Here is a 19,440-nt window from a genome sequence, read left to right on the forward strand (position 1 = left end):
ATTGAAATGTTCTTGTCCAGGGTCTCACTCTTTTGAAGAATAAAGTGTCAACTAGATACTCTGTCCTTTGTTAATAACACACAATGCTAAACTGTGCTCCCAGAGTTAATATTGTTTCTACTTGGCTCTGTTTTGGATGGTGGAATTTTTTTTCAACTCAACAAATCCCTTTGCTTTAAATGTCATCTTCTCCCAATTATAGAAGTAGTTCACTTGGATAGAGAACTTGAAACTTTCAGAGAAGCCTAAAAAAATAATGTTAGAAATACCAGTAAGAGTTACCATTGCTAATGGCTTCACATATTTTCTTCTACACTTTTTTCTCTGAATTTTAAACACATTTATAATATTGAAATCATACTATGTATAATTTTCTGTTCTAGATTTTCACCTGATACTATGTCAAGAACTTTATTCCATGTCAAGTATTCTTGAAACCCCAATTTTTTTTAGCTATATTTGTTTCAATTTGTGGAATACTCAAATTATTTACTTATGCCCTGTTGTTAGAAATTTCGGTTCTAAGGGCACTGGGTATCTCAGTTGGTTAAGCATCAGACTTCAGCTCAGGTAATGATCTCATGGTTCATGGGTTCGAGCCCTGCTGCTGACAGCCAGCTCAGAGCCTGGAGGCTTTTCAGATTCTGTGTCTTCCTCTCTCTCTGACCCTCCCCTGATCACGCTGTCTCTCTCTCTCTTTCTCAGAAATAAAGAAAACATTTAAAAAAAAAAATAAATTCAGGTTTTAAAAAGCATTTTCAGTATTTTGATAGATTCATTGATAAACATCTTTATGCATATATCCTTTTTAATATTCCCGATCCTTTTCTTTTTCTTTTTAAATTTAATTTTACTTTTATAAAAATAATACAGGCATACAGTTTAAAAACTTCATCGAAGGCATGGGAAGCAAAAATGCAACCCCTGCTTGCCTTCACTCCCAACCCTAGCTAAAATCAGGCTCCCCAAAGGCAATTTCTCTAGCTCTTAAGCTGTGTCTTTGACCTTTTATCTTACATGCCAAAATATGCTATTATTTATCTTTCGCAGTTAGGCCTCACTCATTCATTCCTGACTATAAACGATGGAATCATCTTTGTTACATCACCCTTCCTGCCCCTAACACACACACACACACACACACACACACACACACACACACACTTTCCTCCTCTTAATGGAGTTATATCTTCATCTTAGGTTAAATGATATGTGGTTTTTACATTATTGTCATTTACATATTATACCTTTATGAATTCATATAAAAATTGTTTAGACATGAGCCCAATAGGTTATTATTTTATTTCTATTCTTTGTACATTTGTATAGAGTTAGCAGTTACCCCATTTTTTGTTTGCTACATTTTCTTTATTCCAATCATTAATGTTTTTTAAAGTTGATTTATTTATTTTGAGAGAGAGCACGTGAGCAGGGAAGGGGCAGAGAGAAAAGGAGAGAGTGAGGATCTCAAGCAGACTCCACACTATCAGCGCAGAGTCCAACATGGGGCTCAGACTCATGAACTATGAGATCATGACCCGAGCTGAAATCAAGAGAAGGACACTTAACTGACAGCCACCCAGGTGCTCCCTAATTTTTTTTTTATTTCAAACTTTCTATCTCCATACATTTCTTTTCAATATGGTCAGATATGTATACTTTCCTTTTGGATATTTGAAATTAACTTTGAAATAGGGCAAGAGATTCTAACATTCCTCTCCTCTTTGCTCTTATTTTCTTTCTTGTTTGCTTTTTCTTTCTTTTCTTCTCTCCCTCCCTCCCTCTTTCCCTCCCTCCCTGTCTCTCTCTTTGTTTTTATTTAAAACTAATTTTCCCATCAAGGTCTGAGAGTAATCTTTGTCTTCCCTAAAATATTATTTTATTTCTAGGACAACTTTATTTTTAGACAGATTATAGTCACTTTTTGCAACCTGTAAGTATTGCATTGTGGAGAGTTCCATTTCATGATTCTCTAACATGACATAGACATGAAAAATACAAATATGTTTCTTTTCATGCTCTGCTGTCCTCTCAGAACTAACTTTTTTACAGTACATACCATGTACCTTTAGAATATGGAAAGATTCAGATCATTTAAAAATATGCTGACTTAACTTGTACTTTATAAAGTGAATTTTGCTGTCCGATTTCTGTGGTAAATCTTTATTTTCCCTTGGGAATCCTAAATGTAGTTGTAATTTTGTGAGGCATCATAGGGACTAACAGTGCTATCGAACTGTAGACAGCCACTGGGGCTTTGGTGACTCCAGTGAAGGCCTACATATCTGTTGCTGGGTCCTATGCTTTCCTTTCTTTTTTGTTTTTTCCCTTCAAGGTCCATAATAGCCCTAAGTGCCGTGGTTCAGTGTATTACTGTTATCGGTCAATCAGCTTGTTCTTTTCAGACCAAGAGGAAATTCGAATTTATGGGCATGAAATAAAAAAGAATGGAATCAGGTAAGATATGATAAGTGATATAATAAAAATAACACCATGGATTCATAGAATTTCCAAACACCTCATGCCTGGAAGTGAATTAGGGAGAGTAGGAAGAGAGAATTTCTTTCTTTCTTTTTTTATTTTTGTTTATTTATAATCTACATCCAAGTTAGTTAGCATATAGTACAATAATGATTTCAGGAGTAGATTTCAGTGATTCATCCCCTGTGTATAACACCCAGTGCTCATCCCAACAAGTATTCTCCTTAATGCCCCGTGCCCATTTAGCCCATCCCCCCCCACACACAACCCTGCCAGCATCCCTCAGTTTGTTCTGTATTTAAGAGTCTCTCATGTTTTGTCCCCCTCCCTATTTTTATATTATTTTTGCTTCCCTTCCCTTAATTTCATCTGGTTTATATCTTAAATTCCACATATGAATGAAGTCATATGATATTTGTCTTTTTCTGTCTGATTCATTTTGCTTGGCATAATACTCTCTAATTCCATCCACGTTGTTGCTAATGGAAAGATTTCATTCTTTTTGATTGCTAAGTAATACTCCATTGTATATATAAACCACATCATCTTTATGCATTTATCAGTCAATGGACATTTGGGATCTTCCATACTTTGACTATTGTCGATAGTGCTGCTATAAACATTGGAGTGCATGTGCCCCTTTGAAACAGCACACCTGTATCCTTTAGATATATACCCAGCAGTTGCTGGGTCATAGGGTAGTTCCATTTTTAACTTTTTGGGGAGTCTCCATACTGTTTTCCAGAGTGGCTGCACCAGTATGCATTCCACCAGCAGTGCAAAAGAGATAAGAGGATTTCTTTCAAACAATAACCTTAAAGTTATAACATATAGATGTTAAGACTTCAGTAAGCTCTGAGGCTAGTCAGGTGACCAGGAATCCAACCAGTTTAACCTCCCTAATGCATAGATAGAAATGAGGTTGTTGCATCTGTTTTCTTTATCACATCTCTATAGTTCAACTCATAAGTTATTTTTGTACTCTTTCTTAAATCTTTTCTTCCTTCCTTCCTCCCTTCCCTCTTCCCTTCCTTCCTGTCTTCCTTCCTGTCTGTCTTCCTTCCTTCCTTTCTTCCTTCCTTCCTTCCTTCCTTCCTTCCTTCCTTCCTTCCTTCCTTCCTTCCTTCCTTTCCTTCCTTCCTTCCTTCCTTCCTTCCTTCCTTCCTTCCTTCCTTCCTTCCTTCCTTCCTTCCTTCTTTCTTTCTTTCTTTCTTTCTTTCTTTCTTTCTTTCTTTCTTTCTTTCTTTCTTTCTTTCTTTTTTTCTTTCTTTCCAGTAACTTAAAATACAGCTAAACCTTTGGAGGTCTTTTCCAAATTTGTATGAATGAGGTTTGGGTATTACTTGGGACTTCCCATTAATGTTCTAACAATGATTCAGAGCCAATAAATAACTAGCCTTCGTGAGTAAGTCAGAGACTCCCAGTTTTGCCTTCCTAGCTGACAAGAAGACCTGAGAGTTTTGGGTAAGGGAGTGTTTATTAGTTTGAAGAAAGGCTTTATACTTAAGGTAGGAATGCTGTGGAATAATCTACCTTCTAATGTAAATAATTGTAGAAATACTCAATTTAAATATTTCTTGCTTGAGTTATGCCAGAAAATGTAAATTGTGGGATGGAACAATTCTGTCATTTAGAATTCATGAGCACATGTTTGAACCCTAGGGATTCTTTCTAGCATAATGGCCTTACCACCCTATGCACTTTGTTCTCAGTTTAGATTCCTCAAGAGGCAGCAAGTGATAGCATAAAGGGTTTTGGATGAAGCAGCAGGCACTGACCTTGGCTTTGTCACAGTCAGGCAACCCCAAGCAGTCCCTCACCTCTCTCAGGCTTATTTTCTTGATCATTTGGGTTCTGTACTTCTCATTTTCTTAGAAAAGATGGCTTAGACATTTGAATGGGAACATAATGCAATTGCATTATGTATTTCTTGGAGGTGAATTTAAATACTTATTTAGAATTCCTTATATGGGATTTGGGGTAACATGGACCCTTTAAAAAAATTATTGTTTTAGAAAACAAAAATACCATTCAAGTAGATTTTTAGGAATACTAATTCTTTGTCAAATCTTAAGGAAAATATTTCCTTGAGGATTTCCTTTTGTATAAGACATTGCATTTGTGTGATTTGTATGATGGAAAGAGGATGCTTTTCTTATTATTCATCCAAGTTGCTTATAATTATGCTGCACCTGGCGTAGGGCCTAATTCAAAGCAGGTGTTAGAGAAATATTTGTCTAAATCAAATCAGATCAACCCTGTGAGGCTCTGCAAATTGCACCTCACCTCTCTGGACTTTGGTTCTTTCACCTGTGAAATGAAAGGTGTTGGTAAATATAAACTCATGAATAATTTTCAGCATTAATTTGTACATTCATTTTAGTTTGCATTGTGACTGTTTCCTGACTAGGTCGCATGGAGTTTTTCTTAACTTTATGGGAGATTATCTAATTTTTACTCTTATTCTCCATCTCTAGTGGCATTCTATTATGTTATAAACAGCTGGATAATCACAGTTAGGAATCTTTTATTTTTAAAAATTGTGTATTTCATCAAATTTGCTGTGACAGAATCAAGTGACAAATGATCAAACCAAAAAATACAACCAAACTACTCTATCTCTATACATTTAATATCCTGTAGCTATGAAACATCTTTATAAAACATGATTTACTTTTTTCAAGTATAGCTTTTATAAACTTGCAAACTTAAACAGTATTACTCATACTGACCTTTACTGTGAATTTAATATGAATTTCTCTTATAATTTTTAATTTTTAATTTTTTTAATGTTTATTTACTTTTGAGAGAGCGAGAAATAGAGCATGAGTGGGGAGAGACAGAAAGGGAGAGGGAGACACAGAATCCAAAGAAGGGTCTAGGCTCTGAGCTTTCAGCACAAAGCCAGATGCATGGCTCAAACTCACCAACTGTGAGATCATGACCTGAGCTGAAGTCAGAGGCATAACCAATTGAGTCACCCAGGTTCCCCTCACTCTTATACTTTTTAATAAGAATGGATTATGGTTGTAGTTAACTAGAGTCTTATTTATTCTCCAATGTAAAGTGTAGTTATTTCCCTATTCTTATAACATTCTAATTCTCCATAAAAAACTATTTGCAAACAGCTCTGTACAAGTGTTTGCAGATATTTTGAATTGTTTCTTTAGGGACTATCACTTTGTTAATGAGTATCTTTGGTTTTGTAGTTTTTGTCCAATGGAGCATGCTCTTTTTGGGAAGAAACTGTCATCAATTTGAAGTTTTTGAGAAAAATGTATGAATATACCTCCTAACCTCTCTCCTCACTCATATTATAGGTTATAAGTTTCAACTAGCATGACTGTTTTAGTAAAAATGACTTTTTCCTTCCTTTTTTTTTGAGAGAGAAAGAGAGAGTGCAAGTCGGGGAGAGGGGGGCAGAGGTGGAGGGGGAGAGAGGGAAGGAAAGAGAGAGAGGGAGGGAGGGAAGGGGGGAGAGAGAGAGAGAGAGAGAGAGAGAGAGAATCTTAAGCAGGCTCCATGCTCAGTGAAGAGCCTGACACAGGGCTTGATCCCATGACCCTTGGATCATGACCTGAGCCAAAATCAAGAGTTGGATGCTCAACTGACTGAGCCACCCAGGCACCCCTCCTTCCATTTTCTTAGTTATTAGCATTTGTGGATGGAAGGAGACCAGTAACCTTTCAAAAGTATTTTAGATGACTTACTGTGCTTTTAAAGTGTCCAATTGCTCAGTTTTCTTCGATTCTGTCATTTTTCTCATTTCCTTTCTATGTGTACATGTTTGTGAAAAGTGGAAAGACTAGATGTTGGATTAGGAGTTTAAATACTCAATGTGACCCTTGTTTAAAGAGGTCTAATTATATCCAATTTAAAATTATGAATATAACCCCCATACAATCCTGTATGACAAAGTATTTTATATTCCCAATAATGTACTTTGCAGTATTAAAAGTGTAAATTATAATTAATCATGCCCATACATTTTTCTTTTGGAAAACAGTGGCTTATACCAAGGTGATGTTTTGGGGACAGAAGCTCTTATTTCCTTATAGCCAAGTTCAATAGAAAATTAAACAAAATCAGAACTCAGTGTGTTTACATATTTTCACCATTGTTTGTCCTTACTTCAAAATTGTGAAGCAGCATTTTTAGATTATCTTGAACTCTCTAGTAAAAAATAAATATATTTAAGCTCTCATTGTTCTGAATAAAATTATTTTCCAGATTTATAAACTCACTGATATTTAACAGAAATGTATTTTTGGTTGGTTGAAAGAAGCCTTCAGTTATATGTATAAAATCTTTATCAGTATGGAAATAGATCATCTGTAATGAATTCTTCATCATAATTCTTAAATTGCCTTTGTTCTATTTTTCAAGTTTAACATTGCCTCAGAGTATCGGACAGGTTTTCATTGAGAAACTAGCTGACTATATTCTGGTGAAAACTTCCTTTGGTTTTTCATTGGCTTGGGATGGAATATCTGGAATTTACCTCAAACTGTCTCAGGAACATAAAGGGAAATCTTGTGGCTTATGTGGAAACTATAATGACATTCAATCTGACGATTTCATCATTCAGCAAGGTAAGCGGAGTGGAAGAAATGTATGGTATTTCTGAGGTCTTCTTCCTTCACTGAACCAGCTATTTGTATCCAGAAGGGTGCACTTGTCCTCGGTTAAGTAAAATTGGTAGCTATTGCTTGTCTGCTATAGTGATTTTAAGTGAAGCTTGAATAGGAAAATATATGTGTCATTCTTGAAACCCATAAGCTTGTTTACATTTTTAATTTCCTAATAATGTTTAAAAATTTATTTATTTAGATTCAAGTCAGTTAATATACAGTGTAGTCTCATTTAGCCCATCTTCCCGCCCACATCCCCTCCAGCAACCCTCAGTTTGTTCACTGTATTTAAGTCTCTTATGGTTTGCTTCCCACTGTGTTTTTCTCTTATTTTTCCTTCCTGTCCCCTGTGTTTACCTGTTGCGTTTCTTAAATTATGCATATGAGTGAAATAATATGATGTTTGTCTTTCTCAGACTGACTTATTTCACTTAGCATAATTCATTCTAGTTCCATGCACATTGTTGCAAATGGCAAAATTTCATTATTTTTGATTGCCAAATAGTATTTTGGTGTGTGTATGTGTGTGTGTGTGTGTGTGTGTGTGTGTGTGTGTATACCACATCTTCTTAATCCCTTCATCAGTCAATGTACATTTGGGCTCTTTCCATAATTTGGCTATTGTTGATAGCACTGCTATAAGCATTGGGGTGCACATGCTCCTTTGAATCAGCATTTTTGTATCCTGTAGATAAATACCTATTAAGTGCAATTGCTGCATTGCAGGGTAGTTCTATTTTTAATTTTTTGAGGAACCTCTATACTTTTCTCTAGAGGGACCACACCAGTTGGCATTCCCACTAACAGTGCAAAGGGGTTCCCCTTTCTCCTGATAATGAGTGGTGTTGAGCATCTTTTCATGTGTCTGTTAGCCATCTGTATGTCTTTTTTGGGAAAGTTTCTGTTAATGTCTTTTGCCCATTTCTTCACTGGATTATTTGATTTTTGAGTTTGACAAATTATTTACAGACTTGAGATACTACCCCTTTATCTCATATGTTATTTGAAAATATATTCTCGCAATCCATCAGTTGCCTTTTGGTTTTGTTGATTGTTTCCTTTTCTGTGCAGAAGCTTTTTATCTTGGTGAGGTCCCAGTAGTTCATTTTTGCTTTTGTTTCCCTTGCCCCTGGAGACATATCTAGTAAGAAGTTGTGGTTGATGTCAAAGAGGTTGTTGCCTACTTTCTCCTCTAGGATTTTGATGATTTCCTGCCTCACATTTAGGTTTTTCATCCATTTTGAATTTATTTTTGTATATGGTATAAGAAAGCGGTCCCGTTTCATTCTTCTGCATGTCACTGTCCCATTTTCTGAGCACCACTTGCTGAAGAGGCTGTCTTTCTCCATTAGATATTTTTCAAGATCAGTTTGCCATACTTTTGTGGGTCCATTTCAGGTTCTCTATTCTGTTCCATTTTTCCATGTATCTGTTTTTGTGTCAGTATCATACTGTCTTGATGATATAGCTTGAAGTCTGGAATTGTGATGTCTCCATAAGCTAGTTAATTTGCTAAATTAGGAGAGAAATCTAACTCACATAACAAATATTAATTGAGTATTTACTTTGTGTCAAGCACTGCTGCAGGAGCTTAGGCTACATCAGTGAATAAAACAAAGACTTCTCCCTTCTCTGAGTTTATATTTTAGTCCCATTTGAGACAAATGTCCCATTTGAGACAAACTTACTTTTAGACAAAGGATATATTGCATCCAGTCTTCATAGGAATGAATTCATTGACTACCACATAATAATTTTAAAAAATAATAATTAGAACAGAATTTATAAAAGTTGAATAGTAACTTGGAAATTTTCTTAACATGTATGATGATGTCCACATCATGATTTATCTGTTCTGAGTCATGAAACTAATTTCAGTGGGCCATTAAAAGTGGGATCTGTTTCAATTTGGGTATTAGTGTGCAGTGGCAACAGAATAAGAGACTCACAAGACACAGTAATGATTTAGGTCCACATTTGGAGGTGCGATAAAGAAGAATACTGTGCTTGGGGTCCCTAGGTGGTTCAGTTGGCTGAGCATCTGACTCTTAATTATTGATCTCAAGATCATGAGTTCAAGTTTCATGGTGAGCTCTGCGCTGTATGTGAAGCCTACTTAAAAAAAAGAACAGTATTGTTTTAAAAATTTTTAAATGTTTACTCATTTTTGAGAGACAGAGAGACAGAACAAGTGGGGGAGAGGCAGAGAGAGAGGGAAACAGATAATCCAAAGCAGGCTCCAGGCTCTGAGCTGTTAGCACAGAGCCCGATGTGGGGCTTGAACTTAGGAACCACGAGATCATGACCTGAGCAGAAGTCAGACACTTAAGTGAGATAATCCACCCAGGTGCCCCAAAAGAATACTCTTCTTAATACCAGCATACCTGACTGTAAATCTTGGTTCAACTCTTACATGTTGTATAATTTGAGGTAACTCATTTGATCTTTCTGATGCTCATTTTTTGGGTGCAAAATGGAGATATGGTAATTCTGCATTCACAGTTTTGTCAGCAATAACAACAATATACCTTGATACTATTTATAATAATGGTTAATATGAGCATGTAGCTATATTATTTCCAACCCTTACACCATCCTGTAAGGCTGCTGTTATTTTCTTAACTTTACAATGAGGGCACAAGGTGATGTGCCCAATGTAACACAACTTGTAAATGGTATTGTCACTGTTGGTTTAGAGATATGACTGGCTTCCAATCACATGCTTAGATAAATGTTTGAGAAATTGACTTTTAATCTGTAAAAGTGCTATGTATGTCATACTTTTTTTGTTTTATAATAAAATTCATAGAGAAGTGTCACCCATATGTTGTGTTTTAAGAGACAGTGAAAGTTCTACTTGGAGTGTGGGTTCTGGAGTCAGATTGTGGGATTCAAATTCTGCTTTGCCACATATTAAATCATCTCAGTTTAATGATGTAATTATAGCATAGAGTTACAAGGATTAAATGAGATAATCCATGTAAAATATTTAATATAGTGCCTGGCACATAGTTAATACTGAATACATTTTAGCTCATTTACCACCATCTCCAAGTGTTCTCAGTAAGCCTAGAATGGAGCTAGTAGAAAAATGTTTGATTAACATTACTTTAAAAGGCCCTTGCTAAAGTGTAAACATTTTACCAGAGATGGATAATGCATCACTGGGGCTAGTTTACTAGTTTACCAGTTTACTAGGGTTCCGTGGAGTCAATTTCCTCATGTGTAAAATAAAGATAATGATAATGACTCCACGAGCTTCCTAGATTGTGAGGATCAAATGAGAAAGTTTAAGTGAAAGTGTTCAAAAGTCTGTAAGCACCATACACACATACAATGTTGAGATCATCCTGAAATGGGGTTTTGCATCCCACTGGATACATAGAACGAGAGGATTCACAGAGCTGGCATCTTGAGACTATATTAGGAAGTAGGGTTTTGGACTCAGGCCACGTCAGTTGGATGGGCATTATTGATTTCTTTTTCTTCTGTATCAAAGCTTCATGAAGAAAATTATATTCAATTCAGTTCTCAGTGTTAGAGTTAGAAAAGACAGCTGTGGGCAACTTCTCCTGGGACATCTGAGGAACTGGTATAGAGGTGAAGATAGAAAATAGAATCTGCTCTTGCTAGAGGCAGAGAGACTGCAGTTAGGATTTGAGTTAAGGGTCAGACAGACTTTGATGACCTGGAACATAAAGTGGTTGCTCTCAGTGAGATACCTTAGGCAGCCTGAACAAAAGTGGTCACAGATCATAGGGGGAGAAGACTGACACGAGGCAATTGAACTGAATTATGGCTGAATTGACAGAAGGCAAGAAGGACCCTGGAAAGTATGTAGGAAGAGCATAAGGAGAAACTTCAGGTTTTTCATAGTTTTATTTGGTGCCTAGTATAAAGCAGAGAGAGTATTAAAAAAAACTAACACCTTAATTGATAAGGATGTGACTAGCACCTGCCCTCCGATTTTCTTCCATTCTGTAATAATGCAAGAAAATGCCTACGGATGAGCTGTATTACCTTTACTTATTATTTTTTTTAATATAGTTTATTGTCAAATTGGTTTCCATATAACACCCAGTGCTCATCCCAACAAGTGCCCTACTCAATGCCCATCACCCATTTCCCCCTCTCCCTCAGCCCCCATCAACCCTCAGTTTGTTCTTAGTATTTAAGAGTCTTTCATGGTTTGCCTCCCTCCCTCTCTGTAATTACTTTTCCCCCTCCCCCTCCCCCATGGTCTTCTGTTAAGTCTCTCCTGATCTGCATATGAATGAAAATATATGGTATCTGTCTTTCTCTGCCTGACTTATTTCATTTAGTATAATCCTCTCCAGTTCCATCTACGTTGCTACAAATGGCCAGATTTCATTCTTTCTCATTGCCATGTAGTATTCCGTTGTATACATAAACCACATCTTCTTGATCCATTCATCAGTTGATGGACATTTAGGCTCTTTCCATGATTTGGCTATTGTTGAGAGTGCTGCTATGAACATTGGGGTACATGTGCCCCTATGCATCAGCATTCCTATATCCCTTGGGTAAATTCCTAGCCGTGTTATTGCTGGGTGATGTTAATTTTTTGAGGAACCTCCACACTGTTTTCTAGAGTGGCTCCACCAATTTGCATTTCCACCAAGAGTGTAAGAGGGTGCGTATTTCTGCACATTGCTGCCAGCATTATAGTCTCCTAATTTGTTCATTTTAGCCACTCTGACCAGCGTGAGGTGGTATCTCAGTGTGGTTTTGATATGTATTTCCTTGATGAGGAGTAATGTTGTGCATCGTTTCATGTACCTATTGGCCATCTGGATGTTCTCTTTCGAGAAGTGCTATTCATGTCTTCTGCCCATTTTTTCACTGGATTATTTGTTTTTCAGGTGTGGAGTTTGGTGACTTGCTTATAGATTTTGGATACTAGCCCTTTATCTGATATGTCACTTGCAACTATCTTTTCCCATTCTGTTGGTTGCCTATTAGTTCTGTTGATTGTTTCCTTTGCAGTACAGAAGCATTTTATCTTGATGAGGTCCCAATAGTTCATGTTTGCTTTTGATTCCCTTGCCTTTGGAGATGTGTGGAGTAAGAAATTGCTGCAGCTGAGGTCAAAGTCGTTGTTTCCTGCTTTCTCCTCTAAGGTTTTGATGGTTTCCTGTCTCACATTCAGGTCCTTCATCCATTTTGAGTTTATATTTATGTATGGTGTAAGAAAGTGGCCTAATTTCATTCTTTTGCATGCTGCTGTCCACTTCTTCCAGCACCATCTGTTAAAGAGGCTATCTTTTTTCCATTGGATATTCTTTCCTGCTTTGTGAAAGATTAATTGGCCATACATTTGTGGGTGCAATTCTGGGTTCTCTATTCTATTCCATTGGTCTTTGTGTCTGTTTTTGTGCCAATACCATTACAGCTTTGTAGTAGAGGCTAAAGTCTGGCATTGTGATGCCTCCCATTTTGGTTTTCTTATTCAATATTACTTTGGCTATTACGGATCTTTTGTGGTTCCATACAAATTTTAGGATAGTTTGTTCTAGTTTTGAGAAGAATGCTGGTGTAATTTTGATTGGGATTGAACTGAATGTGTAGATTGCTTTGGGTAGTATTGATGTTTTAACAATATTTATTCTTCCAATCCATGAGCATGGAATGTTTTTCCATTTCTTTGTGTCTTCATAAGTTTTCTGTATTTTTCATCATACAGATCTTTTACACCTTTGGTTGGTTTATTCCTAGATATTTTATGGTTTTTGGTGCAATTATGAATGGGATCAGTTTCTTGATTTCTCTTTCTGTTGCTTCATTAGTGGTGTATAAAAATGCAACCTACTTGTGTACGTTGATTTGTACCCTGCAACTTTGCTGAATTCATGGATCAGTTCTAGCCGACTTTTGGTGGAGTCTGTCAGGTTTTCCATGGAGAGTATTATGTTATCTGCGAAAAGTAAATTTGACTTCATCTTTGCCAATTCTGATGCTTTTTATTTCATTTTGTTGTCTGATTGCTAATGCTAGGACTTCCAACACTATTTTAAACAACAGTCGTGAGAGTGGACATCCCTATCGTCTTCCTGATCTCAGGGGGAAAGCTCTCAGTTTTTCCCCATTGAGGATGATGTTAGCTGTGGGCTTTTCATAAATGGCTTTTATCATGTTTAAATAAGTTCCTTTTATCCTGACTTTCTCACGGGTTTTTATTAAGAAAGGATGCTGTATTTTGTCAAATGCTTTTTCTGCATCTTTCTGCATATGATATGGACAGGATCATATGGTTCTTATCTTTTCTTTTGTTAATGTGATGTATCACATTGATTGTGTCGCGAATATTGAACCAACCCTGTACCCTAAGAATGAATCTCACTTGATCTTGGTGGATAATTCTTTTTATATGCTGAATTCGATTTTGTAGTATCTTGTTGAGGGTTTTTGCATCCATATTCATCAGGGATATTGGCCTGTAGTTCTCTCTTTTTTTTTTTTTTTTTACTTGGGTGTCTGTCTGGTTTGGGAATCAAAGTGATGCAGGCTTCATAGAATGAGTCTGGAAGTTTTCCTTTCAGTTCTGTTTTTTGGAACCACTTGAGAAGAATGGGTATTAACTCTGATTTAAATGTCTGGTAGAATTCCCCAGGGAAGCCATCTGGCCTAGGGCTCTTATTTGTTGGGAGATTTTTGATAACTGCTTCAACTTCTTCACTAGTTATGGGTCTGTTCAGATTTTCTATCTCTTCCCATTTGAATTTTGGTAGTGAGTGTGTGTTTAGGAATTTGTCCATTTCTTCTAGGTTGTCCAGTTTGTAGGCATGCAATTTTTTGTATTATTCCCCAGTAATTGCTTGTATTTCTGAGGGGTTATGATATGCCCAGTTTCATTCGTGATTTTTCTTTTTTTTTTTTAAAAATAGTTTATTGTCAAATTAGTTTCTACATAACACTCAGTGCTCATCCCCAAAGTGCCCTCCTTCATGCCCATCCCCCCCTCCCCCCCACATCCATCAGTCCTCAGTTTTTGTCAGCATTCAAGAGTCTCTCATGGTTTGCCTCTCTCCCTTTCCCCCACCATTTCCGCCCTTCTTCTCCCCCTTGGTCCTCCGTCAAGTTCCTCCTAATCCTCCTATACGTGCAAACATATGGTATTTGTCCTTCTCTGCCTGACTTATTTCGCTCAGCATAACACCCTCAAGGTCCATCCATGTTGCTACACATGGCCAGATTTCATTGTTTCTCATTGCCATGTAGTATTCCATGGTATAGATAAACCACATCTTCTTGATCCATTCGTCTGTTGATGGACACTTAGGCTCTTTCCATGTTTTAGCTATTGTGGAGAGTGCTGCTATGAACATTGGGGTACATGTGCTCCTATGCCTCAGCATTTCTGTATTGGGTAAATTCCTAGCAGTGCTATTGCTGGGTCATAAGGGAGTTCTATTGTTAGTTTCCTGAGGAACCTCCACACTGTTTTCCAGAGGGGCTGTACCAGTTTACATTCCCACCAACAGTGCAGGAGGGTGCCCGTTTCTCCACATCCTCGCCAGCATCTAGAGTTCTCTGATTGGCTCATTTTAGCCACTCTGACTGGCGTGAGGTGGTATCTCAGTGTGGTTTTGATTTGTATTTCCCTGATGAGGAGGGATGCTGAGCATCGTTTCATGTGTCTGTTGGCCATCTGGATGTCCTCTTTGGAGAAGTGTCTGTTCATGTCTTCTGCCCATTTCTTCACTGGGTTGTTTGTTTTTCGGGCGTGGAGTTTGGTGAGTTCCTTATAGATTCTGGATATTAACCCTTTATCTGATATGTCATTTGCAACTATCTTTTCCCATTCCGTTGGTTGCCTATTAATTTTCTGGGTTGTTTCCTTGGCTGTGCAGAAGCTCGTGATTTTTCTATTTGAGTCCTCTTTCTTTTCTTGTCGAGAAGCCTGGCTAAAGGCTTATCAATTTTGTTTATTTTTTTTTTTCCAAAAACCTAACTCTTGGTTTTATTGATCTATTCAACTGTTTTTTCTATATTTTTTATTTCTGCCCTGATCTTTATTATTTCTCTTCTCCTGGATTTTGGGTGTCTCTCTGTTCTGCTTCTAGTTCCCTTAGGTGTGCTGTTAGATTTTATATTTGGGATTTTTCTTATTTCTTGAGATAGGCCTGGATTGCAATGTATTTTCCTCTTAAGACTGCCTTTGCTGCATCTCAAAGGGTTTGGGTTGTTGTATTTTCATTTTCATTTGTCTCCATATATTTTCAAATTTCTTCTCTAATTGTCTGGTTGACCTATTTGTTCTTTAGTAGGGTGTTCTTTAATCTGCATGTTTTTGGAGGTTTTCCAGACTTTTTCCTGTAGTTGGTTTCAAGTTTCATAACATTGTGATCTGAAAGTGAGCATGGTATGATATCAGTTCTTTTGTATTTACTGAAGGCTGCTTTGTGCCCCATATGTGATCTATCTTGGAGAATGTTCGATGTGCACTTGAGAAGAAAATGAATTCCACTGCTTTGGGATGTAGAGTTCTAAATATATCTGTCCAGTTCATCTGGTCCAATCTGTCCTTCAGGGCTATTGTTTCTTTTAGTGATTCTCTGTCTATTTGGTCTATCCATTGCTGTAAGTGAAGTATTAAAGTCGCCTGCAGTTAACACACTCTTATCAGTAAGATTGCCTATGTTTGTGATTACTTGTTTTATATAATTGTGTACTTCCAAATTTGGTGCATAGACATTTATAATTGTTAGCTCTTTCTGATGAATAGACCCTGTAATTATTATATAGTGCCCTTCTTCATCTCTTGTTACCACCTTTACTTTAAAGTCTCGTTTGTCCAATATAAAAGTATGGCTACTCCAGCTTTCTTTTGACTTCCAGTAGCATGATAGATATTTCTCTATCCCCTCACTTTCAATCTGAAGGTATCCTCAGGACTATAGCAAGTCTCTTGTAGATAGCAAATGTATGGGTCTTGTTTTGTTTTTATCCGTTCTGATACACTATGTCTTTTGATTGGAACATTTAATCCATTTATATTGTGTTATTCTTGAAAAATACGGGTTTAGAGTCATTGTGTTATCTGTAGGTTTCATCCTTGTAGTGATGTCTCTGGTACTTTGTGTTCTTTGCAACATTTCCCTCATAGAGTCCCTTTTAGTATCTCTTGTAGGGCTGGTTTAGTGGTGATGAATTCCTTCACTTTTATTTGTTTGTTTGGGAAAACCTTTATCTTTCCTTCTATCCTGAATGACGGGCTTGCTGGATAAAGGAGTCTTGACTACGTATTTTTCCTGCTCATCACATTTCAGTATATAGGTCTGCTACTACCCTTATGTGTCTAACTTTGTATGTTAAGGCCCATTTATCCCTAGCTGCTTTCAGAATTCTATCTTTATCCTTGTATTTTGCCAGCTTCACTATGATATGTCATGCAGAAGATCAATTCAAGTTATGTCTGAAGGGAGTTCTCTGTGCCTCTTGGATTTCAATGTCTCTTTCCTTCCCCAGATTGGGGAAGTTTTCAGCTATGATCTGTTCAAGTACCCCTTTAGTCACTTTGTCTCTCTCTTCTTCTTATGGAATTCCTAGGATATGGATATTGTTCCATTTGATTGCATCACTCAGTTTTCAAATTCTCCTTTTGTGCTCCTGGATCAGTTTATCTCTCTTTTTCTTGGCATCCTCTTTTTCCATAATTTTATCTTTTAATTCACCTATTCTCCCCTCTGCCTCTTCAATCCTCGCTGTGGCTGCCTCTATTTTATTTTGCACCTTACTTATAGCATTTTAAATTCTTCATGACTATTTTTAAAATCCTTGATCTCTACAGCAATGGAGAGATTGCTGTCTTCTATGACTTTTCTTCAAGCTCAGCGATTAATTTTATGACTATTATTTTGAATTCTTGTTCAGATATGTTGCTTATATCTGTTTTGATAAATTCTTTAGCTGTCATTTCTTCCTGGAATTCTTTTGAGGAGAATTCTTCTGTTTCATCATTTTGCCTAGCTTTCTGTCCCTTGTAAGTTTTAAAAGCTTGTTATGTCCTCTGCACCTGCAAGTACTGCTATATTAAAGGGGGCTCATATACTGTCCAGGGCCTGGCCATTCAGGAGGTGTTTTTTGGAGAGGGTTACTTGCTCTCTGTTGTTGTGACTTTGGTTATTTTATTTCTCTACTTATAATAATGTTCCATGTGTGCTTTGGTTTGTTCCTTGAAGTAGCCCTGGAAAGGAAAACAGACAAACAGGAAACAAAAACATGCAAACACACAAACAAATAAAACAAACAAGTAAACAGACAAAAACAAAAACAAAAAACCCCAAAACAAAAGCCAGTCTAAAAACAGAAACATCAGCTTCAAGTAAATAGCAGGGTAGAGGCAGTGCTGATGGAAGAGCATATACAAAGAGAGAAATTACAGGGGTGGGAGAAAGAGAAAATGAACATTGACCAGGCAGAGAGACTAAAAGGCTTAATCTAGAGAGAGAGAAAGGAGAATAAGGAAGGAGGTGATGAAAAAGATACAAAGATAAGGTTACCCAGAGAAACTATATGGCCTGTTATTCCGTAAAGAGAGAAAGTAAGGTAAAGAAGAAGGTGTAGAACATGCATCAAGAGGATGGATTAAATATGTCTGTTTAAACTAACCACTAACCATAGTAACCAGCATAGAGGGAATAGGTAAGAAGGAGAAATAGGAAAATATATCTAAATAAGAAGAATTGACCTAGAGTTAATCCAGGCAATGCCACAGTGCTGATCTGGAGAATGGGGCCGTTTGGGTCACAGCATCTATCCAGCTCCAGTAGATAAGTGGTTATCTAGTGTGGAGGGGCATGGTTTGGTGTAGGCGGGTTCAGCCTCCCCCGCTGGCCCCTCCGATGCCTCCCTGAGGCCCCGCCTTGGTGGTTGTGGGGAGAAAAATGGCGACCCCCCAGTTCCTTCTTCACTGACCTGGTGTCCAAAATCACTCCTCTGGATCCATCCTCACTGTGCTGCAGACACAGGTTAGGTGAGCTGTCTCTCTCCACCATCTCCTGTGTCCCATATTTAGCTGCATTTTAAACTACCATTCCGTGTGCGTTAATGATGCCGCCCAAAATGTAATCCCATGAGCCACATCACTTGGGGTCAGGGGATCTGTTCCTCCTGCTGCTGACTGCACCCCTGAGGTACCACTGAACCTGGAGGGAACGCCCCTCCTCCCCAGGCTTAGGAACAGGGCAGCTGGCCCCAGTCCAAAGAAAGCCCGGCAGTTAGAGATGGGATGATAGGATCCCTCTCCGTCTCAGTCCAAGGTTTTTCTCTTCTCCAGATACAGTCTTACATTTCCCCAGCCGCTCTTTCTCTTTCCTTTGTCTCTCTGCAGAAGGGGAATCCCTCCCTCGGTGCCTCCGTGGCCTGACCCTTTTTATCTCCCCCAGTTTGCAATCACACAATTATGAGGCCATCCATTTCTCCCATTTTCTTCCTATTAAATTGTGTCTCCTTTCCTCTCAGGCTCTTGGGTTTCAGTGTCCTTTGGCTTTAGCCCTTCTTTGTTTGAGAGATGCAGGAAGTATTGATCCCCCTACTTCTCTGCCATGTTTGGATTCCCCAGCTGTATTACCTTTAACTTTAACATGCCTAGTATTTTTTTTTTTGGAAACTCAGCTTGTCTTTTGCTGATTAGATAAATCTTTAGAGGCACTGTGGTAGTTGGACTGAATGCCATTCAATGCATAGTTTCTTAACAGTGATTAAAATTGTATTTTCCCCTGCATTCCTACTCATTTTTCAGGGATGACTTCACCAAAAAATCAGGCTTGTCAGAATTTCTGTTGACATAGAGATATTTTAATTGAATGTCTAGTTAAGATTCTGGTTCCATAATTTATGTGTATAGCTAGCTACACATCAAAATAGAAGCCTTGGTTTACTCTTGTTTTTCCCAACATAGTAATTAATAATCCTTATTTTCTCTCTTAGAAAGTGTTCCAATACAGACAAGAGATTACTCTTATTTGTAGCATATTTGCATGACACATTTTAAATTTAGTTTTTCAGGCCTCCAGCAAACCAACTGATATGGATTTAAAGCCTCATAATAACTGACTTTTGTGACTCTTTTATTAATGCAATATCATAAAAAATAACTGAATATGTGGTTATAAGCTGTATAAAAGTGAAGTCTAAGGAACTGTCCAGGTTATCTAGTTACATTAAAATTTGTGCAGAGGTGTTTGAAATCAGTGGGTCTTTAGCTAGTATTTTTGGCCCTGCAGTCTTTGGTGTTTTGAAATGAAATGTGACTATAAATTTACTTAAAAGTAACATCAGTTTTTCCTGTTTAAAAAAAAAAAGT

General features: G+C 37.4%; 1 protein-coding gene across 1 annotated transcript in view; it reads left to right on the top strand.

The window, feature by feature from the left end:
- OTOGL (otogelin like) overlaps window positions 1-19,440 on the top strand; it is a 145,092-nt gene that overhangs the window by 11,675 nt on the left and 113,977 nt on the right. The window contains 2 exon segments of the mRNA XM_039235570.1: window positions 2,336-2,457; window positions 6,868-7,073. Coding sequence (XP_039091501.1) covers window positions 2,336-2,457; window positions 6,868-7,073 — 328 coding nt within the window.

Source organism: Hyaena hyaena, unplaced genomic scaffold (assembly GCF_003009895.1).
Source record: "Hyaena hyaena isolate Hyena2069 unplaced genomic scaffold, ASM300989v1 scaffold_99, whole genome shotgun sequence".
Classification (NCBI taxonomy): domain Eukaryota; kingdom Metazoa; phylum Chordata; class Mammalia; order Carnivora; family Hyaenidae; genus Hyaena; species Hyaena hyaena.